We start from the raw sequence: 24575 nt of genomic DNA on the forward strand, positions 1-24575 counted from the left end.
AGAACCTTGCTTTAGCTCATCCTGCCCATTCTTCTAGCTATGAGAAGAGTGTTTCTGCTCAGTTGAACTGGCAAGATACCCAGGCCTATGCAGGGGGATCAAGCAGTCTGTAACTTGGAGCGTCACTCTGCAGAGGTCCCAGGCATATTTGTCTTTACCTCCTCCACTGTTTCTCTCTATACTGTGCATGTGTGAGCAAGGGAGAGAGACCCATACATAGGGGATGTCTGCACTAAGGGGACGTGCTAAATCAAAATCTGAGTGTGTCCCCATCAACTGCAGTACTCCTTGCTGTCATAAGAGTACTATTTGGATGCTGGAAACTGCTAAGCCCCGCCCGCCCTGCCCAGCCTAGTGGGAAGGGCTACTGGACCCAGAAACCAGTTCTCCCGTCGACCTCCTGCAGTGACTCTACAATGGAAATGCCATCTAAGGTCGACTTCAGCTATGCAGTTCTTGTAGCTGGAGTTGGCTATCTTAGGTCTAATTTATTTTCAAGTGTAGACCAGCCCATAGTCAGGGACCTATTCTAGCTTCAGACTACAGTGGCAGCTGCTGAGTAGCTTTGGGTATGTCTGCACTTTAGATAAATACACACAGCTAGCCCATGGCCACTGACTTGGGCTTGTGGGGTTTAGGCTGTGGGGCTGTTTCATTGCAATGTAGATGTCCATGCTCAGGCTGGAGCACCAACCAGAACATCTGCCATAATGAAACTGCCCCACAGCCCAAGTCCCAGAAGCTCATGTCAGATGGCTCAGGTCAGCCATGGGTGTCTAATTCTAGTGTAGACATACGCTAAGTGACCTGGAAGGAGTTTTTCCTGCCTTCCCAGTAGTTTGCTCAGTAACTCTGGCCAAGGCAGGGCAGGTGCTGCAGATTTGCCTTTTTAGTGAGCTCGATGACATGAAGTGACTTGGTTTGACTGAATCCTTTACAGGTGTAGGTATGAAAAGAGGCTGCAGGAATAAAGGGGTATGCTTAGTACCCTGACACTTACCCTTAAACAGCTCCAACATCTGTGAGACAAAGTGAAGGGTCATGTTCAAGGTTAATAAATTTTAAGGTAGAAGAGCCATTGTGGCCATACCATGTGACTTCCTGTCCCACATACGCCATAGGGCTTGCAACTGAGCTCAGCTGTTTTCACCTTCACCATTGTTCCCTTGCAGCCACTCTCAGCCAAGAGGAATGAAATTGAGAAGTGGCGGAAGGAGTTCAAAGATCAGTGGCTAAAGGAACAGAAAAGAATGGTAAGAACCCAAGAGAGAGCAAAGCCAGTGGCAGCTGCAGGCCCAGAACATTGAGAAAAGGGGACCTTTAAGACCATGCAGGGACAAGTGCTAACAGCAGCCTTACTGGGGAATCCTTCATCCTGCCCTACACTGCTCTGCAAGGTGGGAGGGTCCCAGAGCTTGGGCTGCAGCCTAAGCCTTAGCATCTACACTACAATTAAACATCCCCTTATTCTGAGCCCCATGATCCTTGGTCAGCTGTTATGGGCCAACCACAGGTGTCTAATTGCAGCGTAGACATACTCATTCATCTCAAGGGGGTACCTGCTCTAAAGCCTAGTGACAATCATCATTAATATCAAAATAATTAGTTGGAGGTGTGCAGTGAAGCTGGTGAAATTCAGGGCAGCGTGATAAGTAGCATAAGCCCAGGGCTGGGAGTCAGGTGCTTCTGAATTCTAAGCTTGCTCCTTGGTATTGTAAGTGAAGTTTGCATAGAGTCTGCTCTATAAGAAGTGAACGTTGGCACCCAAGAAGCAGATGCTTTTATGACTTCTGGTCCTACTCTCTTTCTAGTCTGATGATGTTCCCTAAACACCCTCCTTCTCTGATTCCAGAATGATTCACTGTCGTCCTTGCGTAAATCCCGCCTGCACTACATACAGCGCTGCGAGGAGCTGGAGAAAGCTAAGGTGCTGAGTGCTAAGGCAGAGGAGGAGTACCAGAGCTTAGCAGCAACCCACCCTGGCAGTGCCAACAAGCAGCTGGAGAAACGGCGCCGCTCTCAGGAGGAGGCACAAGTGAAGGTGATGGGCGTGTACTGCAGAGCTGGGAAACAGACTCAACAAACTTAGGAGCCACTTGTAATATTGGGCACTCAGTGAAATATTATGAGACTACTGGGTTCATCCTTTGCTGCTGGAATGTGAGATTGAGCAGGCTTAGGTCTTGAGTTTTCAGCCTTTCATCATTCTGAATACCCTCTGCTCTTTCCCATTTTTGGCACCCACGAAGGTACCTGTACCCAGAAGAGTTTGTATCCCTGAGGTAGCTTGTGTAAAGAGGAACATTCAGTGCTCAGTGGCTTTGTCATGCTGGGCTAAACACCCCTGTAGGCTGAATGCCCCGAACTGAATGTGCCGCAGAGCAATGCAGAATGCTTCAGTGACACTGATGAGTTTGAATTCACTAGCCTTATGAAGAGTTTGTAACCTGTTAATTACATATGACCACAATTTTTTGAATGCAAAGTTTTGTTTTGTCTAAAAACGGCCTTTTTTCCAAAACAAACTTTTTCATGACAAATTGATATTGCTGAAATTTTTAATTTTCCACAAAAATATTTTCCTATCTAGGATTTTTTTAAATTATATCAACAGAAGTATTGAAAATCAGCACTAGGACTTAATATAAATGCATCATACAATCATAGAATCATAGAACAATACAGCTGGACGAGACCTAGGAAGCCATCAAATCCAGCCCCCTACCCAAGGCAGGACCAAACCCCATCAGATCGGCCCAGCCAGGGCTTGGTCAAGCCGAAACTTAAACACCTCCAGGGATGGAGACTCCACTACTTCCCTGGGTAGACCATTCCAATGCTTCACCACTCTCCTAGTGAAAAAGATTTTCCTAATGTTCAACCTGGACCTTCCCAACCACAGCTTGAGACCATTGTTCCATGTTCTGCCATCTGTGACCACTGTGAACAGCCTCTCTCCATTGCAACCTCCCTTCAGTAAGCTGAAGGCTGTTATCAAATCCCCCCTCAGTCTTCTCTTCTGCAGACTAAACAGACCCAATTCTCTCAACCTTTATTGATAGGTCATATGCTCCAGCCCCCTAATTATTTTGGTCACCCTCCGCTGGACCCTCTCCAGTGTGTCCACATCCTTCCCATAACTGGGGACCCCGAACTGGACACAGTAGTCCAGATGTGGCCTCACCAAAGCCAAATAAAGAGGAATAATCACTTCTCTGGATCTGTGATTCTGTGATCTACTGGCAACGCTCCTCTTGATGCAACCTAATATGCCATTAGCCTTCTTGGCTACAATGGCACACTGTTGACTCATGTCCAGCTTCTCCTCCACTGCAGTTCCCAGGTCCTTTTCTGCAAAACTACTACTAAGCCCATCAAACCCCAGCCTATAACAATGCTTGGGATTCTTCAGGCCCAAGTGTAGGACTCTGCACTTGTCCTTATTGAACCTCATCAGATTTCTTGCAGCCCAGTCTTCCAATTTGTCTAAGTCACTCTGGACCCTGTCCCTACCCTCCAGTGTATCTACCTCTCCCCCTAGCTTAGTGTCATCCTCAAACTTGCTGAGGGTGCAATCATAAAGCCCCACACGGCTAATCTCTTGTTGTGTTCTGCATCATCACACGTCGCCTTCATTTGTGGCTGCACTGTGGTCTCCTGCCCATCATTTCCAGGGTATACACCCTGGGACTGCTGCTGCTTCATTTTTTATTTTGCTGTACCCAGGTTCAGGAAACAGAGATTTCTTACAAGATGTGCATCAGTGATGCCAACTCTCGTCGGCAGGAGCTGGAGAAAGTGAGGGAGAGGATTGTCTCCCATATTCGTAAACTCATTTACCAAGGGGACGAAGTGCTGACACGCGTGAGTATGACATTGCTGTGCCAATTGCCAGAGTCACTGGTAGTCAGCATTCAGGACAGGCCAACTGATTCTTCTATACCTGACAGATAATTATCCTACATGTGGTGGGTTTGTAGCAGTATCAGAACACAGCTCATACCCTGAGCATTGCTGTAGTGCTAATTTTGCAAGGATCAGTGGTCACTTACATAGCTGTAGTAACCACAATCTTCCTACTGCATCGTGGAGTCTGTGGGACAAGGCTGACTCTGGTGAGAGATAATGGTGGAGATAGAAAGAGAGGCTAGAATCAGGCTCTGAGCCGGTGGGCTAAGTTCATCCTGTAAACAATTTAGCATAGAGCGGGTGAAGCCCTCTTGGCTTACCCAGAGAAGTTCTCTCCAGCTTCACCAATGATTATGACTAAAGTACAACAAAAAGTCTTGTGGCACCTTATAGATTAACAGATATTTTGGAGGATAAGCTTTCATGGGCAAAGACCCCCTTCATCAGATGCATGAGTCAGTTCCTGCAGCTGCTGGCTATGGGAAAAGGAGCCTGTGTTTTGACTAGCAAATTGGCTTGTATGCAGATTTATTTAAATTAATTGTAATTCTTTGAATAATTTCGTTAACAAAGTGAAACTAAAATGCTATGCAGATATATCAGTAAATAGGAAACAGCAGGTAACTGCAGGGGCTGTGCAGGAGCCTTGCTCACAAACTGAGTTGAGGGCCTAGGGGATACACCAGGGAAAGGGAAGGTCACTTAGGGTGAGGGGTGTTTCATGCTTTTTGAAATTTCCATAAGGTCACCTTGAGGATGTTCAAGTTGCAGCAAAGTAAGGCCGAGAAGATTCCAGTGGGGTACGAGAACTTGACCGAGTACTGCAAGCCCTACAAAGTGGGTGAGAAATATCTGGAATTCATTCAGAAGCTGCAGAAGAAAGAGGTCCCCATGGAGATGTTTGAATTTGAAGCATTTGTTCCTGCAGGGAGGAGGTAAAAAAAATGTAGAACCAGAGCTGGTGGCTCCATGGCTTGGCATGTATAATAAGATGACTAAAAAGGCTCATTTAAAACATTTTAGGCTGTAAAGTCACTTGAGGGTTATTAATTCTGAGAAGACTTTTTGAGAAGTACAACAAGCTAAAATCCAGAAGGATCTGTTCTCCCCTTGAGGTCTCTGCATAGCTTCTATTAATACTAGCTGAGAACAGCCTCCCATGGATTATTTGGGTTCCTTGTTTTGATCAGTAAGTCTTGGAGCATACACAAGGGTATCAACCCAGCTGTCTGCCCCAAGTCAGATGCTACAGGGAGCAGCCCTGGGGCTCCAGCCACAGAACTCTCCCACTGCTGGAGCACCAGCACTGGCAAGCCTCAAGCTTTGTGAGTCCAATCAAGAGAAACCGTGGGCCAGGCCTTAGGTTCCCCACCACTGCTCTGAAGCATCATGTACATCTGTAGTGCAATACCATTTGTTAGTATTGTTTTATTCCTAACTAATGAAAGACATTTTAAAAAACAAAACAGAAAACAGCCCCGCTTGTGTATTTCGTCTGAAGCATTGTTGTCATGTTGCTCCGAGATCTGAGTTAAGTGTATGTAGCTCAAAAGGTTGTCTCTTGCACAAACAGAAGTTGGTCCAGTAAAAGATATTCCCTCACCTACTTTGTTACCCCATGTATTTCATTCTTAGGTCTCCTCCTAGTGTCAGAAAAAAGAATGCTGTGCCATACTCCTGCATCTCATCCTCTGCAAACGATCTGAGCATCTCAACAGAAGATGCATTAGGAAAGCAGTTTTCCACAAACAGTGAACAAAGTAGGTTTATTTAAAAATAAAAAATTAACTCTCTTTTGTGTTACTGCTGCTTGATTCATAAATGTTTGTAGCCAAGGATAGATTAGAAGTCTCAGAGGGGTAGGGATGTTAGTATCTAGTTTCACAAATAATAAGCAGTCCTCTGGCACCTTAGAAATTAATGCACTTATTAGGTCGAGTTTTTGTGGGTAAAACACTCTTATTCTCAAGAATTGGGATTTACCCACAAAAGCTCATGACCTAATAAATGGGTTAGTCTCTGAGGTGCCACGTGATTGCTGTTATTTGTAAACGATAGGAAAAATTATTAATTTCACTAGTTGAAGCTCAGGGCTTTCTCCAGATTGAAACTGTGTGTGTTTTGGCTGCTGCAATTTTATGGAAAGAGATTGAGATTCATGCAAATGTATTCCCTGATTGAATCAAAAAATTTACTTTTAACTCACAAAGTGTCAGGTTTTATTCATTCATGTACGCTTTTACTGGCAGATTGGGGAATGGGCACATCCTGTTTGCCATCAGGCCCCTTTACTTGCAATATCAGTTTTATAATGCCACATTTGATTCACGCTTGACTACCTTCTGTGCAGGCCACCTTCGAGTGGCTGTGATGGGCTGGTTCAGGGGGTATGCTGTATTCTCAAGTCATACACTCTACTCCCCCAGATCATCATATTTCATTGCAGATTTAACACTTCCTTTCACTATTTTACAGTTTCTCTCACAGACATTTTAGAAATCATCTCACTATGGTATTAAGTTTGCAGATGATACCAAGCTGGGAGGGGCTGCAACTTCTTTGGAGGATAGGGTCATAATTCAAAAGGATCTGGATAAACTGGAGAAATGGGCTGAGGTAAACAGGATGAAGTTTAATAAGGACAAATGCAAAGTGCTCCACTTAGGAAGGAACAATCAATGTCATACATACAGACTGGGAAAGGACTGCCTAGGAATGAGTACAGCAGAAAGGGATCTAGGGGTTATAGTGGACCACAAGTTAAATATGAATCAACAGCGTGATGCTGTTGCAGAAAAAGCAAACATGATTCTAGGATGCATAAACAGGTGTGTTGTGAACAAAACATGAGAAGTCATTCTCCCACTCTACTCTGCTCTGGTTAGGCCTCAGCTGGAGTATTGTGTCCAGTTCTGGGCACCGCAGTTCAGGAAGGATGTGGAGAAATTGGAGAGGGTCCAGAGGAGAGCAACGAGAATGATCAAAGGTCTAGAGAACATGACCTATGAAGGAAGGCTGAGAGAACTGGGCTTGTTTAGTTTGGAAAAGAGAAGATTGAGGGGGGACATGATAGCAGTTTTCAGGTATCTAAAAGGGTGTCATAAGGCAGAGGGAGGGAACTTGTTCTTCCTTGCCTCTGAGGATAGAACAAGAGGCAATGGACTGAAATTGCAGCAGGGGAGGTTCAGGTTGGACATTAGGAAAAAATTCCTAACTGTCAGGGTGATCAAACTCTGGAACGAATTGCCAAGGGAGGTGGTAGAATCTCCATCACTGGAGCTATTTAAGAAGAGGTTAGATAGATGGCTTTCAGGGATGGTCTAGAAAGTGCTTGGTCCTGCTGTGGGGGCAGGGGGCTGGACTCGATGGCCTCTCGAGGTCCCTTCCAGTCCTACTATTCTATGATTCTATGACTCTATGAAAATAATTGTAGTAAAATGTGCCTTTCTAGCACAAAAGGACATTTCCTCAAGGTCTCTTAAAAGCAAAAAGGCCTCCAGATTTCTCTTTGGTTCATCAGGCTTCTCATGTTGCATCTCATTCTATTTTAAAAGATATTAGCAGATGGATCTGTTGTTCTGAGACATTGTCAGTAAGGGTAAAGACCCTGGCAGATGTGTTCAGATTCCTTTAGCAAATGCTGCTGAGACCTAAGTCAGTGTATTGAGGTGATCTGTCTCATCTACTTTGCCTTTTACAGATGCAAACAAATCCTTCTACAGTGACACAGAAAGTCTGGGTGGGAGCTGCGAATCCAGGTCCCTGGACTCTCCGACCTCCAGTCCAGGTGAGGAAAATGGCACTTTCTTCTTAATACTCATACTAACAAAAAACTTCAACGGACATTAAATGTCCTTTTGGAGCTTTTTTTGTTCTTTATATTAAATATAAATATATAAGAACATAAGAATGGCCATACTGGGTGAGACCAAAGGTCCATACACCTTGTATTTTGTATAATGTAAAACCTTCCTCCTTGTCTCCAGGGCACCAAAGTAGGAAGCTGCTCAAAGCTTCTTCCACAGGCACCATGTCCTCTTCGGATGATTTTGAAGAGAGAGATTCATCTCAAACATATGAAAATGGTGAGCAATAAAGAAACCTCCATGACTGATAAAGAGGAACAGTAGAAAAACACCCAGTGCCCCTAGTGCTTCCCCATTCTGGTATGCTTATGAAAGGGAACTTTCCATAAACCACACTAACAATGCATCTGAACTCCCAATCTGTACTGCCTATGTTATTCCATTTCTGGACTCCCCAGAACTCTGCTGATGCCCCTCAGTTTGGCCCTCCAGCCCCCCACTGCTATTCCAGTTCTAGGCTCCCCAGCCAACATACACAACTCTGCTGGTGCTCTTCAACCCCAAACCATAGGATGCTGCTATTCTAAACCTGAGCTTCCCACAGCAGCACTGTTGGTGTCCCTTCCAATCCATGACCTCACATGGAATTCCAGCCATGTACATCGTTCTAGTTGAGCTACTGCTGCTCGCTTATGGCTGGCAGCAATTTCCCAAATACTGTCTCAGACTCCTCCAGTTCATCCAATAACCCCTAGTCATTATACCAAGCACCCAAAATAGACAGTGCTACAAAGGATCTGCCCAGTTGCCTAGAGAAAGGGCCTGCAAATCCTTTCACATTTCTAGCTGGCATGAACAGCTTCTTTTAATATCTCCTTGTTATATTTACATGGTTGCTGAAGCAGAAAATGGATCATCCCCATATCAGTTTAAGAACATCTCTCTGTCGAGTGCAGCACAGACCCACCGGCTACGGAAGTTGCGGGGTCCATCCAAGTGCAGGGAGTGTGAAACCTTTATGGTCAGTGGCACTGAGTGTGAAGAGGTGAGAAAGCTCAAACACCCTGGAGCAGAGATAGCAAGCTAGGCTAGTGAGTGAGTTGCATGAGTGGCCCTTCTTCATCTCAGTGGGCTGCAAGATTGTAGTGACAGAGACAGTCTTCTTGGATTAGGCAGCTTTGCTAACTGTACTTGCATACCTAGAATTTACAGGGTGTGACAATTGAACTATACCAGTACTTTGATTGGCTGCAGAGGGAGTGCACAGCTCTCATGGTCAATGTTGTGTACAATCAGCAAGCACATCACGTCACATGCTTGTCACATTAGTAATACAGATATGATAAAAAATACATGGATAGAAACCAGGGGAATCTGGCATCGGTAAACAAAATATCATGAGGTCCACAGTCCTAAGGCTGCAGGTTGCCCACCACTGCCCTGGATTGTAGGTCCCTTGTATGGGAGCCCAAGAGAGCTGGTTATCTCGCTGCAGCTATGTCCCCCTGTAAAACTGTGTGAATGGGCCCCATTCAGTGAGTAGAGGAAACAGGATGAGGACAAGCCTGTGATGTGTTCCAAAGGGAGATGCTTTCTGCAGCTTTTGGACTGGTCCTTGTTGAACTGTAATTAGGGCCTAACTCAGAATGGTCCTGCCATTGCAGTGCTATCTGACCTGCCACAGGAAGTGCTTGGAGAGCCTCCTCATCACCTGTGGCCACAAGAAGCTGCCTAGCCGAGTGACCCTCTTTGGCATCGACTTCACACAGGTCCCTCGGGATTTCCCAGAGGAGGTTCCATTCCTAGTTGTGAAATGCACTGCAGAGATTGAGGCGCGTGCCCTTGGCGTGCAGGTGAGCAGCCCTGGGGTAGCATCTAGTATTGACCCACTCCTGCTCTTGCTGGGGACCTGGGTTACACTTTCTTTGGTTTGACAGGAAGCACATCAGGCCCTCGTTTGGTGACTTTTGTCTCCAGGCGCTAGGTAAAGGGCGGGTTTCCCCTGGTAAACAGGCTCCAAGATAGACTAATTAAAAATTCTCTCTGGTTGCCTCTAGCTCTGGTTTTTTGTAACATCCCACCGTGAAGGTATCTGGGTGCCACGTCATTGTATTTCATTCTTTGATGCCTTGCCACAGAAGGAAAGAGACAGTCACATCCCTTCTTGGCTTCAGCTGCAGAAATTAAGCTGCCCCCTTAGTGCCTGGCCCTGTACACTCTCTTCCCCTCTTTTCACATTATCTGACCAGCGTCCCTGAACCTTTCCCTGTTTCAACGATGCAGGGGATCTATCGCATAAGTGGGGCCAAGGCCCGTGTGGAGAAGCTCTGCCAGGCATTTGAAAATGGGAGGGATCTGGTGGAGCTCTCGGAACATTCTCCACATGACATCACTGGCGTCTTAAAGCATTTCCTGAAAGAGGTGGGTAGCAAATTGCTCAGAGGAGCCAGGTTCAATCTCTGGTCTGGGCCACTTGCAGGCTTTTGATGAGCATAAACTGGTATGGCCAGGTGCTCTGTACTGGCAATAAAGTGGCCTGAAAAGTCTGGTATTCCCTTCCAGCTGTTTATAGACACCACCCCTCCCTGCAGGAGAACAGGGCTGAAGGCGAGCTGGGAGCAGTACTGCAGTGGGAGGAGCTGCTGGTTTTCCGCTCCGTTCCCTGCTCCCACTCGCAATGGGGAATAGAGCAGAATCCCCAGTCCTGTCCTCTGGCTGGGCTGCTGCTGTCTCCAGTTGGGTGGATGCAGCTCCATGGATGGATTTTGCTCCACCGCAGGGGCTACTTTGGGAAGTAGCAGACCTGTTGGCAGCTCCGGTAATGCCCTCAGCTAACATGAGATGGGGAGGAGAGAGGATGAACGTAGGGGCCCCAGGCCTGGGCTCGAGGCAAAGTCATGTGTGGGGTCACAAGGCGAGGTCATGTGTCTTCCTAGTGAGTGTGCTGCCCCTCCCCCGCAAAAAGAAATTAATTTTACTTTCATTCTGGGTGCATCTCTGGTAGCATGTCAGACAGCTTATGTTCCTGGCTTGCTCTTGGCTTGGTTTTCTGAGGCACTGGGTATGTTGATGTCTTTCTGTTTACTGTAGAATCAGGGGGATTAATTCTCAGTGCTGACCTTCTTACATTCTTTTTCACTGATGCCATGAGAGTGACTGTCTAAGAAGGTTGTTGTGAAGTCTCCTGACCCCACCAAAGTTCATGGCTTGCAGAGATGAAGAGCAAACAAGACCCAATGCTTCCCTGAACATTAACAGGCCTGGATTATTTCTCTGTGAATGGCAATTCTGGGGTCTCCTAGGCATTCTCTGCAGGCCTTAAATGTTAAGAGAAATCAGGGAGCCAATCACTAGTCTGTACATGCTGGAGATAAGAATCAGCATGAGCCTGGGAACATGAGGCTGAAGTGGGCCAGGACTGCAGAGCCAGTGACACCAGGAAAAGCTTAAAAAGTAACACTGGATAAATTGATGGAGGTTAGGCTATAAGCCAGGATGGGTAGGAATGGTATATCTAACCTCTCTCAGAGGCTGGAAATGAATAACAGAAGAGGGTTCATTTGAGTATTTGTTCTGTTTACTCTCTCTGGGGCATCTGGTATTGCTTTCTGTCAGAAGACAGAATAGTGGGCTAGATGGACCTTTGGTCTGACTCAGTATGGTCATTCTTATGTTCTAAGTCCTTCATGGGACTTTCCTCAGCACATCAAACAGGCAGAACTGCAGTAACATAATCTCCCTCACCACAGCTCTCTGGGCCAGTGCTCCTGTCTCAGCTGTATGATGAATTCATCACTCTTGCCAAGGAGATGCAGAGACCTGGGGAAGGGAAACGAGACAGCTCAGAGTTCTCAGCAGATCTCATCCAAAGCATGAAGGACTTGCTGAGCAAACTGCCTGGGACTAACTACAACACCCTGCGACACCTCATTGCACATTTATACAGGTGATGGGGCCAAGTGGCTGACTTGCTGATTAGTGTCACATGGATGAGGACAGTAAAAAAGAGGAAGCTGTGCTAGTCTATACACTATCAAAACAAAAAGCAGTCAAGTAGCACTTTAAAGACTAGCAAAATGGTTTATTAGGTGAGCTTTCGTGGGACAGACCCACTTATTCAGGTCTGGCTATGGTCTGAAGAAGTGGGTCCGTCCCACGAAAGCTCACCTAATAAACCATTTTGCTAGTCTTTAAAGTGCTACTTGACTGCTTTTTGTTTTGATGGATGAGGATAGTGTCTGTTGGAAGCTGGTACAGCAAAGAGATTGCTGCAGAGATGATTTAGTTGTGCTCAGTCCAGCTTTGACCTGGGGATTGGATTGAGTGACCTCCTGAGGTTTTTTTTTCCAAACCGAGTTTCTATGATCTGGCTCCCCAGATGAGCATATGGCACAGGGGCATGTCAATACCAGAAGAGACTCTTAGAGCATGTCTACACTTGGAATGGTAGTATAATTTCCAGTTTGTGAAAACGAGCTCAAGTAGCATGCTAAAAATAGGAGGTGACCACAGCAGTGCAAATAGTAGGAGGGGCCAGGTACCATGTTCCCTCTTACCTTGTTCCTCTGTGTGGATTTTTTTCAGTCCATGTGCAGAATAATTTTTATGTGCACTGAGGCATTTGCAAATGTGCATCACCAATGGAAACATAAAACATAGCTGTGCGAGCTTTACTAATCAGCTGGGCAGCATTTGAATCTCTCCCAAGCGATTGCACAAGTGCATAGCTTGCAGGAAATACTGGCCAGGTGCCCAAGGGTGGTGGGCTAGGATAGCTAGCCTTTCTTGCCTTTTGCACAGCTGCTTACGCCACCATAGCCAGATGTTGTGTTGGGCACTGTCATGAATACTTGTAAAGAGTTAAATCCAGAGGGCAGGGGTCCCTATAGGGAGCGGTCAGGTAAGCCACTGGGGATAGAGGGATCCCTTTTTCAATGGGAACAATTGCAGGCTAAGGGATCTTGGTTCTGTGACTGGAGCAGGGAGAGACCAAAAATGCTGATGAATCCAGTAAATTTCCTGGCCACATCATAATCAGAGCATAAATATGTAATTAGAAAGGAAATGTTTAGTTAGACATGATCAGGTTATTTTTATTTTGGATTCCATGTGGGACTTCTCAGGCTGGTTGATAGGTCCTGCCAGGGTTGGGATGTATATCTCTGCCAGAAAACGGTGCCATCAGTTTCCCCATTCCCAGCCCATGCCATCTCTCCCACTTGCTGTAGTGTGGCTGAAGCTAGGGAGACCCTTAATAGTGATGTTTCCTTTTCCCAGGGTGGCCCAGAGATATGAAGAGAACAAGATGTCCCCCAACAACTTGGGGATAATCTTCGGTCCGACACTGATCCGGCCTGGCTCAGGGTGTGATGTCTCCATGGCGTGCCTTGTAGACTCTGGGTACCAGGCCCAGATTGTGGAGTTTCTCATTCTGAACTATGAGAGGGTCTTTGGGATGGATGACTTGCCTGTGTCCTTGTATGAAAACACTTCACAAGAGACCTTGGTAGAGAAGAACAAAGAGGAGCAGCAGAGCCCTGAGAAAGCCAAGGGTGTGACCACAGAGGTACAATGCAGAGACACAGAGATGGGCACAGGGGCCCTGTTACAGTCACAGGGAAGTTGGATTAGCAAACAAAATGGGATTTTACAGAAAGTGAAGCCACTTGGCATCTGGGGATTATTCAGAGAGCAGAGAGCAGATGGGTGACTCCTGTGGAATGGGAAGAAATTCCAAGCTGCAGATCCCTCAGCAGCTCCTCAGGCAGCTCTGGAGGTTGTTTTTCCACACATTTTTAAGAGTCCAATTCCTACAGAAAATACATCAGGATTTTGCTGTGTCTCTCAGTAGATAAATAGTTTTACAGCTCGTGGAATGGCTGGTTATATAAATAGTGAACGATACACCAGGATCCCCAGCACAGATGGATGTGGCTCTCCTGGACTTGCCTCCCTCTGAGACATAGTTTAGCTGTGTTTCTGTGCTGCCGAGTGCTAAGGCCCTCTCTCTTCCCTCACAAGAATACCTAGCAACTTTCCTCTTGAAAGCACTTTAAAACTTGAGGTAATTGGGACCACCTCCTGGGAGGTATGTCGGGATGTTACCCATATTTCACAGCAGAGTTAACAGAGGTAGATAGAGTAAAAGTGATTCTCCAGAGGTCACAGAGGGAGGCAAAGCCTGAATGATCAGTATCTGCCTGGTGTGTGTGTGCGCGCACGCACATGCCCCTCTCAGTCCTGTTCAGGTCGCTGGGGGGGTGGGGTGTGCGTGTGCGCATGCGCACGCGCACACACCTTGCTTCCTTTTCTTAATAGTCACATTCATGTCTGGTGGTCAGTGATCATGCTTTCCCTGGGGTTTCCAGCCACTGGGTCATAAGGGTGTGATACTGAATGTGATCCGAGATGAAAGCAGCTCTTAATCTGACAGTGCACCTGGCAGCCATATCCTATATGAAAACACCCAATATAATTTAGTAGGGATGAAACTAAGAGGGCGTTATAAAAACTTACTGAATATAATAGGGAATTAGCCCCTTTCCATTGTTCAGGGTTTTCTTTAAGCCATCATATATAATTCTATTGCAGGGATGGCTATTAAATTCTATAGGAAAGGTCAAAATTATGGGGGGGGTGGAATCAAGGTCTATAGGAGTTAAGTTCTCTGTACAATAATGAAGTCCCTGCTCAAATTTTGGTTAATCTCTGTACAAACACCCACTGACTTCCATGGGGAATTGGGCCCATAAGAGCTATGATGTTCAAGACCCATTGAACAGACATCTCAGGCTCTTGTATGTTTCAGTCTAACAGTAATTACTTTGTTGTAATTAATGCTGATGTTTCTGTTGCTTCCCCCCACTTTCTCCATCTGCACAAGGACAGGCAAAGAGATCACTAAGCAAGGCTGCAGCATGACAGATAATGTGGCTGCTGCCAATTAAAGTTGCACAGTATGACCTATCCAGAGGGAACTAGGAAGATGACATAAATTTAATACCATTTTCTTAATCAGTCCTTCAACAAGCTTTTAATTCTCTTGTTCCTGATTTGCATTGCACAAAAAGGACTAGTGGCTTTAGCTTATGAGAGTGAACTTCCGTGCAAAGTGTTCTGAAAGTGACACTAATGTCTCAACACAACTCCGAGGCAGAATTACAGCCTGTGCATTCTAAAATGGTCTGTTTTAGTAGTATGTTGGATGTGAAGATGTAAGTCTCACAACAGGCCCCCTGCCAGAAAGCAACCACTGCACAGAGGTGCCTGTTGTGGCAGGCAATATGGTTCAATGGGCAGAGCCCTGAATTGGCACTTGGGTTCTGTCATCAGTTCTGACCAGTTGCGTGGATCATAGGCAAAATGCCTCCCCACTGCTTCACCTCAAACCCTATCTCTGGTTAGGATCTTCAAGGCAGAGCTCTCTGGTGTTCTGTGTCTGTGTAGCACCCAAATAAATCAGGGTCCTAATGTCAGCTCTGAGATGCCTCTCCCTCTCTTGCTGAGACTGCCACATGCAGCTCTCAGGTTTTGCATTTGGCAAGCTGAAATGGAGCTGAAGATATAGTTGCCTTTAGCCAATGATCTTTCTTCTCTTCACTACACTGCTGCATTCAGGGACTATATATTGTAATTAATCTGAAAGGAGGGCCCTGTCTAAATAGGTTCACAGCCCTGGCTTTTTCCAACAGAGTTTCTCCTTCAAGCATGATTCAAGTGAGGGCTACGTGTCTGATAAGTCATCTTCCAGTGAAGCCATCAATGAGCTGACAATGGAGGGAACCCACAGTCCCCTGAGCACAGACCCCCTAGGTAAATGCCAAGCAGGGGCACGTGTTCCTGGGGCAGGTTTGGGGTTGGCTTCATCTGTGTTTACTGAGCTTTCACAGGAGTCTGCCTGTTTCTGCATGTGTCTCTGTGTATGAGATAAGGTGTGGCACAACCTGGATGCTTTTTGCTGTCTAGCTAGCCATCAGGCTTCAGAATATGATGAGCCCTTCCAGAAAGGGGTTTTCTTTCACTCTGCACCAGCCCGGCTGCTAGAGTAGAGTCTCTGAGGTGCTCTAGGCAGAGTTCACAGCCTTGAGAACAAAGAACCTGATTCTTCCTTTATTTTCACCCATTTCCACACCATTTATGTCTCTGAAATGACTCCTGATTTATGTCAGGATTAAGAGAGGAGGCTCAGTTCCCAGCACATGACAAGGGAATGGCCTACACTTGTGTGTTTGCACAGGGATTTGTACTTGTCCAGTGTGTAACATTTACTAGGCCACGAACTTTAGGCTGAGGGGAAACCTCATTTTAAAATAGCTCTTTCTCATTTATTTTTCAGATTTAAGCAGAAATGGCAGTTCTGAGCTGGAGGACCCTGAGGAATCAATGCATGAAAAGCCAGACCCAGATTCTGACTCAATTCTAGGGCCACAACCCAGGGGCCACTTCAGCCGGCAGCCTGTGAAGTATCCTCGACCAGCACAGGCCAAAATGAGGCCATTCATTCCCAGACCTTCCAGTTTGTCCTTGATGGCTGCTGTTCTCGATAGCCCTGGGATGGAGGCTGCTGCACAAGGTAGTCCTGCAGGCTGTATCCCTGTGACAAAGGAGATCTTCGAGAAGAAAGACAGCAGCAGGAGTAGCTCTCCAGAGACCAGCACACTGCAGCGATGTTCTGGAGGAAAACAACAGCTCAGACATTTTGAGATCACCCAGGAAACTGCCAGGATTGTCTCCAAGTTTCAAACCAGTATCCCTGCTATGGAGTCCCCTCAGGCTTCCTTGGAAAGGACAAGCACAAACTGCACTGAACTCAAACCAGACTTTGACCTGGGGACACCATCCCAGGGAAACCTTTGTGAACAGTGAGAAGGGTGCTGTTGGAAAGTGTGATAAGAGCTGCACTGCCAAAAGGGGCTACCTGCTGATTGGTGGGGACGAAGGAAGGAAGGAAAGGAGGAGATGAGAACTCAATCCCACTACCTCTTTTAGTGGTGCAGACTGCAGGAAACACCTCTGCTATTACTCATCAGGCAGGCAGTGGGGCAGCCCAGACTTTGCATTTTTACTGTTTAGCAAACTCCAAGAGACCTTTCAGAAACATCTGCAACTGGTGCCAGGCATTTTTCTGCAAGGCATGGATTCAGGGTGATACCCAGCTCAGCACAGCATGATGCTTAGTCTAGGCAGAAAGGAGAAAGCACAGATCACATGGGTGCTGCTACCTAGGCACAGAGGAAGTGACTATGATCCTATCAGGAAGCTGAAGAGGACACAATCACAGATGTCTTGGAGCCCCAAGATTTGTTTAAATCACAGCATCCCTCATGTTTCAGCATAAATCTTATGACGTATAGGGTGTTGACATGGTCTTGGGGTCCTGCGGCTTCCACTGCTGCAATTTCTGTTTTCTATAAACACAGAAAAAACATAAGTTGTTTTAGAAAGACGAGATTGTGCCACCCTGAGAGCAGCCTCAGTGTGTTACTTTGTCCATCTCTCTCTCTGCTTTTCTAACAATCTGTAGCATCTCTTGAGCAGCTATTCGGTCAAAACCACAGTCCCTTGAACCCATTAACGAAGGTTTCATTTTCACTAATCCAAAGCTAGGCTGGTCTTTGTTTCAGTGGTTCTCGGCATCTTCCATTTTAGGACCACACCAAGCCTCCCCTCTCATGCATAGCGATCATTCACCATAGAGCCCTAGCCCAGGGCTGTGCAAAGTGAGGGGCACGACATTTTGTAAGTGGGGGTACTTTGCAGTCGGCTTCCCTCCTGCAGCTTCTGCTGCCTCCTTACCCTCCCCCTCTGCTTTGCCAAGCAACCATCCCCCACTCATACCCTGCTGCTGGGCCAATCAGAGTGCACAGAGGCCCTGGACAAGCAGTGGGGGCAGCTGGGCAGTTCCCAGCTTGATGATGATCCTACCCACGAGCACTCCTCCCCTTTGGGGCAGTCCCTGCAGCCTCCTAGCACCTTCTTCTGGAGCATCCCACCCCCTTTCTGAGACCCCTCCGTCCACATCCCTTCCTGTGGTCCTCCCACAGGTTGGAGGAGCCCCAGCTAATTGCAGGGCCAAAACGTGGGGTGTGACCTTAAAAAGTTTGCTCACCCCTGCCCTAGTCTAGTGGTGTCAGAATCAAACTATGTCCATGGGACTTTTGTTTTGTTGCCTCCTTCTTAAGGTGGCACAGTGGCAGTTCGTGCCCGGTATGCAACGCTGGCCCAATAACACACCGAGAGTGGAAGAAGAATCTTTATTTGGCATGCCAAGTAAGGTGCAGGGGGATCTCTCCTCAAAGCCTGCACACCTTGCAACAAGCAGTGTGCAATACTTATACCTCTCTCCTCCTTTGTTCACCCCCTCCCAACAAACCAGGGGAGAGTTTCTCATAATTCCCTTATCCACTCCCCCAGCTCAAACTGAATTCTTACTGGTCTTGTGCCATTCCGCTCTGGTAATTCCCTATTGAGCAGGAGGTCAAGTACCAATAGATTATTAACAAAAAGTAAATTACAGGAAGGTAGAGTTATTCGGTCGTATAGAACATGAACAGGATCTCATTAACAAAACAATACTGAAAATTAAGGAGGATTCACTAACAATGCTAAATTCAATATTGAACCTTATGAGAACATCAATAAGCATTCATTTACAAAACAATGTCTCTATGAGATCAGAATATAATAACGTTTCCCGTGCCAACATTTCCCCCCTTTGAGAACACTCAAGATGTCCCATATTGAGTCTTCTCATATTTCTTACTTAAAACCTGATTCATAGGTAGCATTCCCATTTTGTTATTTTTTAATACATGCATTCCCACTGATTGGTGGAAAAAGTCAACACACCCTTTAAATAATGGCAAACCTACTTGAATCCTAACAAACAGTTACATATTAGCAAATAACGCATTTTGCTACAGCATACAGAATTACTTTCGCTTAAACAACAATTTCAGTCCTAAATCCTTTTCAGCTTCTGGGGTGACATGGCTCATAGTCCACTCCTTTTCCTCAGCCGGTTCGACCTTCTTTAATCAAGTGAAATGGAACCACAGTTTGACTCCTTCTAGTTTAGCAGCAGTTTTTGTGGTCAATAAAACGAGGTGGGGTCCTTTCCACTTCTCTTGAAGGGGCTCCTCTTTCCACGTCCGAAGCAAGACGCTGTCTCCTGGCTGAATATCGTGAAGGGGTTGGTCCAACGGAATGGGCTGATTGTCACGAACAAACCTGTGGATTGAAGACATAACAGACGACAGCGACAGCAAATATTTCCTTAAAAACCCCTCCCCTATCCCCCATTCTATACCTGTACCAGGCACCCCATTCATTGGCCATGGTCGCCCAAACAAGATTTCGAATGGGCTTAATCCTAACCTCCCTTTGGGTAATATTCGGGTCCTTAAGAGGGCTAAGGGGAGGGCCTCTGGCCACTTAAGCTGAGCTTCCTGGCACAATTTTGACAAATGTCTTTTCAAAGTCTGATTCTCTCTTTCCACCACTCCGCTGGCCTGCGGTCTATATGGAATGTGGTATTTCCATGGGATCTTGAGTCCATCTTCTATTTTCTCCACACATCGAGCTGCGAAATGGGTTCCTCGGTCTGATTCAATCCATTCTGGTACTCCGAACCGGGGGACTATCTCCTTTAAGATTTTAGCGCCTGTGTTGGCCGTACAATTTTTACATGGAAATGCCTTTATCCATCATGTAAAACGATCCACAAGTACCAGTAGGTACCGAAACCCACTGGCTCGAGGTAGTTCAGTAAAGTCAATTTGCCACACGACTCCTGGTCCCGGGGCTGATGGTAGTGGGGAGGGTACCACGGGTCTTCCTGCTCAGGGATTATTTTTCTGACATACCATACAGTCTCTAACCACCCGTCTGGCTTCATTTCTTATTCCATCTCCTATAAAGTGCTTCTCTAATAATTGGATCAGGGCCTCCTGACCTGCATGTGTCCCTTGATGAAAACTCATAACCGTCGGCCTTATCAAGGGTCCAGGAAGCAACACTTGTCCTTTTTCACTTACATACCATCCTTCTCGCAGGTTCAGCTGTAACTGCTCAGCTAACTGCTGTTCTTGGGCAGAATATTCTGGCTTCTCATGGGGATTTGGGAGAGTGGGAATCAGAGGCAAAAGAGCAATATCTTCCGTATTTGCTACCCGTTTGGCCTCTCGGTCTGCCCGGGCATTACCTCTTGTTACATCTCCATCCCCCCTTTGGTGAGCTCGACAATGGACAATAGCTACCTCCTTTGGTTCCTGTATAGCCTGGAGGAAGGCCTGGATTTGTTCTCCATATTTGACAGGCTCCCCTTGAGCTGTGAGCATTCCCCTTTCTCTCCAAATTCCAGCATGGGCGTGTGCTACCCCAAATACATACTTAGAGTCTGTCCAAATTGTAACTCGCAGATCCTTAGCCATTTCCAGGGCTCGAGTGAGGGCTATAAGTTCTGCTAGCTGAGCTGATGTACCCACTGGTAAAGGACGGGCCTCAATAGTTTCGTGCAGGCTGACTATCGCATATCCAGCTCTCCTTTTTCCGTTTATCACCTGGGAACTGCCATCTGTGAACCACTGTAAGTCCACATTTAAAAGTGGTTGGTCCTTAAGGTCAGGGCGGCTCGAATATTGAGTGTCAATAGTCTCTAAACAGTCATGCTCAATTTCCTCTGTCCCCTTTTCAGGTAACAGGGTGGCTGGGTTCAAAGTTGGACTGGTTACCAACTTAACTTCTGCATTCTCTAGCAACGACGCTTGGTACTTTGTGAGTCGGGCTTGCGTGAGCCAAAGCCCTCCTTTTGCCTCCAGCAGGGCTTGGACAGCGTGTGGGGTGTTGACCTCAACTTCCCCTCCCAAAGTGAGTTTTCCTGCCTCCTCTAAGACGATGGCTGCAGCCGCCACCGCCCGCAGGCACGCTGGCCAGCCTCTAGCAACAGTATCTATTTGTTTAGAGAAGTAAGCCACAGGTCGCTTCCAACTTCCCACCTTTTGAGTTAATATTCCCAGGGCCACTCCCTTCCTTTCATGCACATACAGCTGAAATGGTTTAGTAATATCTGATAGACCTAGGGCTGGAGCTTCCATTACACGCACAATAATTTTAAAGCTTTAAATGCATGTTGAGCCTCTTTTGTAAAACGGAACAAGTCTCTGTCACTTTCTTTAACACATTCGTACAGAGGCTTAACCAGTACCCCATAATCAGGTATCCATAATCTGCAAAATCCTGCCATTCCCAAAAAGGCACGCAGTTGTTTCCTATTGCTGGGCTCAGGGATTTGACAAATAGCTTTTTTTTTTTTTTCGCTCCTGCCAAGTTCATGCCTTTGTCTTGCTTCCTCCCTGGCTTTTGTTACAACCTGGTTACGCTCCACTTCAGACAACAGGGTTCTCATTAGGACCTGACAGTCATTCCAATCAGGCTTGTGACTGGCTAAACACCCTTTGAAAATTGAAATAAAACGGCTAGGATCCGTGGAAAACTCCCCGGCTTGGGGTTTAAAAGTTGCCAAATCGATCGGATTAAAGGGCACATGGGTCTACACCTGCATAGTAGTAGCCTGTCGATTCGCAGCTCCCAGTCTGTCAACCACTGTTTCAGTCACTAATAGATACAATTTAACTGAGGGGGCTATTCCTAAATCATGGGAAACCCTTTCCCTGTATGGAGGGGGTGTGGGTGCAGAAGCCGAAGGGGGGTCCTGGTGACAGTTTACATTAGGCTTATTTACAGCTGGTTGTACTGCACATGATAATCCACACATTTCCTGCAGGTCTTGTCTATTTCTAAGATATTCAAAATATTGGCCATACATATGTTCTTCCCATTTACCGGTATGTTGTAAAAACAAAAGCAGCTGCAATATGGTGTTATAATTTAGGGATCCCTCTGGTGGCCACTGCTCCTGCCCTTCTAAGTTATACTGTGGCCACCCTACTGTGCACAGTCTCCTTAGTCTAGATTTGGTCGTGGGGTCCCCCCCTATAATTTTCCAGTGTTTCAAAACACAACCCAAGGGAGTATTATCCTTGGGGCTACTTTGACCTAGTCCCATCCTTATCACAACCTATTGCCCCAACCCTGTATTGGCCGTCCGGCGTCCCGGAAGTCCCTTTCACAAAAAGGGACTGGGTCTTACCTGTCCAGAGGTCCGGCTCTCGCCGCTCCACCCTCTGTTTCCTCTCTCTCTTCCATGTTACTGCGTTGCACCGTTGTGTCGTCCCCAGCAGGGGCTGCGGAACCCGGACGCCGAGTTCCCCAGTAAAATTACCGGTGCGCGCTGGAAGTCCGATGCCGTCTCCCGCTACCCCCGCCAAGAGGCGAGCCGGGCAAGGCTTTAATTTAGAGTGCCCACCCAGGGACGCCAAAACTGTTGCCTCCTTCTTAAGGTGGCACAGTGGCAGTTCGTGCCCGGTATGCAACGCTGGCCCAATAACACACCGAGAGTGGAAGAAGAATCTTTATTTGGCATGCCAAGTAAGGTGCAGGGGGATCTCTCCTCAAAGCCTGCACACCTTGCAACAAGCAGTGTGCAATACTTATACCTCTCTCCTCCTTTGTTCACCCCCTCCCAACAAACCAGGGGAGAGTTTCTCATAATTCCCTTATCCACTCCCCCAGCTCAAACTGAATTCTTACTGGTCTTGTGCCATTCCGCTCTGGTAATTCCCTATTGAGCAGGAGGTCAAGTACCAATAGATTATTAACAAAAAGTAAATTACAGGAAGGTAGAGTTATTCGGTCGTATAGAACATGAACAGGATCTCATTAACAAAACAATACTGAAAATTAAGGAGGATTCACTAACAATGCTAAATTCAATATTGAACCTTATGAGAACATCAATAAGCATTCATTTACAAAACAATGTCTCTATGAGATCAGAATATAATAACGTTTCCCGTGCCAACAGTTTGAGCAAAGAGCTCAGAATAGGGCTTAAGATGAATAAATGAATATTATGTAATGAGCTTCAGGCCCAACAATGGGGCAGGCAAAGGGGCAACTGCTCTGGGGCCCAATTATTCCAAGAGGCCTGGGGGGCTCTGGCTGCTGCTGCCGCCACCGCCACTGCTGTGGCAAAGCCCCAGTGCCCATAGCCCTGAGCCCTTTAAATTGCTGCCAGAGCACCGCATGGTGCACTCTGGGCAGCTCTTACAGCTCCCTGGAGAGGTAAGAACACCAAACTCTGCAGCAGATCCCTACTCTGTCAGTCTGAATGCAGAAGGTAGAGGTGTGCAAGAGACCTTATAATACATTTCATTTATAGCAGGGTTTCCAAACCTATGGGTTGGGAACCAATCCTGGGTCGTGATTACATTTCAAAAGGGTTGCCAGCTGGGCTGGGCAGCTCCACAGGTGGCTCTTAAGAAGCCATTCACACTCCTGAAGCCATTTTCAACTGCTTAATTGGATTAACAGCTGTCAGGCAGCTAAGCCAATCAATTAAATTGAGAACTATTTCATCTGCAGGGCAGAGAATTGCATACCTGAGGAGCAGCACCCAGCTCAGGTAATGTGGGGGCCTGAATCTGAGGTTGGGAAGGAAGGAGGGAAGGCAGAGCTGGTCAGCTCCCTGGCTTCCAGCCTCTGTAGGAGATGGGGTCCCTGCAGCTGGTGCTGCCAGCCAAAGTTCTGAGCCCCCCCAGCTTCCTGCCATGGGGGTCCCTGTGCATCCCCTAGCTCCCTCTAGACTGAGTGACTCCTAGCCTCTGAGTGACTCCCCTAGACCTCTCCAGCCAGAGTGTGACTCTGCTAGCCCCCTCTAGCCTCTGTGTGACTCTGCTAGCCCCCTCCAGCCCCTGAGTGTGACCCCCTGCGGCTTCTGAGTTTGGGGTTTAAGCCAGGGGGAACAGTTTGGAGATGAGTGTCTTTCCACCACCACAGCTCTGACGAAATAGAGTAAATGTAGTTTGTTAGAAATATATTTCCCCTTTTCTATGCAATAACTTATGGATAAACACAAGAACATAAGAATGGCCATACTGGGTCAGACCAAAGGTCCATCAAGCCCAGCATCCCATCTGCCGACGGTGGCCAATGCCAGGTGCCCCAGAGAAGGAGAACAGAAGACAAGTGATTTATCTCCTGCCATCCATCTCCTGCCCTTGTTATGAAGGCTAGGGCACCATACTTTATCCCTGGCTAATAGCCATTTATGGACCTGACCTGCAAAAATTTATCAAGCTCTTTTTTAAACCCTAATAGAGTCCTGGCCTTCACAGCCTCCTCGGGCAAGGAGTTCCACAGGTTGACTGTGCGCTGTGTGAAGAAAAATTTCCTTTTATTAGTCTTGAACCTACTACCCATCAATTTCATTTGGTGTCCCCTAGTTCTTGTATTATGGGAAAAGGTAAATAATTTTTCTATATTCACTTTCTCCACACCATTCATGATTTTATATACCTCTATCATATCGCCCCTCAATCGCCTCTTTTCCAAACTGAAAAGTCCCAGTCTTCTAGCCTCTCCCCATATGGGACCCTTTCCAAGCCCCTAATCATCTTAGTCGCCCTTTTCTGAACCTTTTCTAATGCCAATATATCTTTTTTGAGGTGAGGAGACCACATCTGCACGCAGTACTCGAGATGTGGGCGTACCATAGTTTTATATAGGGGAAGTATGATATCTTTTGTCTTATTATCGATCCCTTTTTTAATAATTCCTAACATCCTATTTGCCTTACTAACTGCCGCTGCACACTGCGTGGATGTCTTCAGAGAACTATCCACTATAACTCCAAGATCCCTTTCCTGATCTGTCGTAGCTAAATTTGACCCCATCATGTAGTACGTGTAATTTGGGTTATTTTTTCCAACATGCATTACCTTACACTTACCCACATTAAAT

The 24575-nt window shown here is 46.6% G+C and overlaps 1 protein-coding gene and 1 long non-coding RNA gene across 2 annotated transcripts in view; one reads left to right on the top strand and one right to left on the bottom strand.

Annotated features, from left to right (window-relative positions):
* The window catches only part of GMIP (GEM interacting protein), a 29603-nt gene extending 12293 nt beyond the window's left edge, over window positions 1-17310 (top strand). The window contains exons 8-21 of the mRNA XM_074980379.1: window positions 1173-1253; window positions 1853-2041; window positions 3727-3864; window positions 4654-4844; window positions 5545-5669; window positions 7610-7696; window positions 7896-7994; window positions 8621-8760; window positions 9380-9568; window positions 9999-10136; window positions 11465-11661; window positions 12993-13281; window positions 15407-15527; window positions 16051-17310. Coding sequence (XP_074836480.1) covers window positions 1173-1253; window positions 1853-2041; window positions 3727-3864; window positions 4654-4844; window positions 5545-5669; window positions 7610-7696; window positions 7896-7994; window positions 8621-8760; window positions 9380-9568; window positions 9999-10136; window positions 11465-11661; window positions 12993-13281; window positions 15407-15527; window positions 16051-16580 — 2514 coding nt within the window. The 3' untranslated portion in view covers window positions 16581-17310. The remainder of the gene's footprint in view (window positions 1-1172; window positions 1254-1852; window positions 2042-3726; window positions 3865-4653; window positions 4845-5544; window positions 5670-7609; window positions 7697-7895; window positions 7995-8620; window positions 8761-9379; window positions 9569-9998; window positions 10137-11464; window positions 11662-12992; window positions 13282-15406; window positions 15528-16050) is intronic.
* Window positions 17311-17953: 643 nt separating this feature from the next.
* On the bottom strand, window positions 17954-22631 carry LOC142003390 (uncharacterized). The gene is made up of 2 exons (XR_012642821.1): window positions 21865-22631; window positions 17954-18944 (listed from the first exon to the last, which is right to left on the bottom strand). It is a non-coding gene; the product is annotated as an uncharacterized LOC142003390 (long non-coding RNA).
* Window positions 22632-24575: the final 1944 nt, after the last annotated feature.

The sequence above is a fragment of the Carettochelys insculpta genome, chromosome 29, assembly GCF_033958435.1.
Source record: "Carettochelys insculpta isolate YL-2023 chromosome 29, ASM3395843v1, whole genome shotgun sequence".
Taxonomy (NCBI): Eukaryota; Metazoa; Chordata; order Testudines; family Carettochelyidae; genus Carettochelys; species Carettochelys insculpta.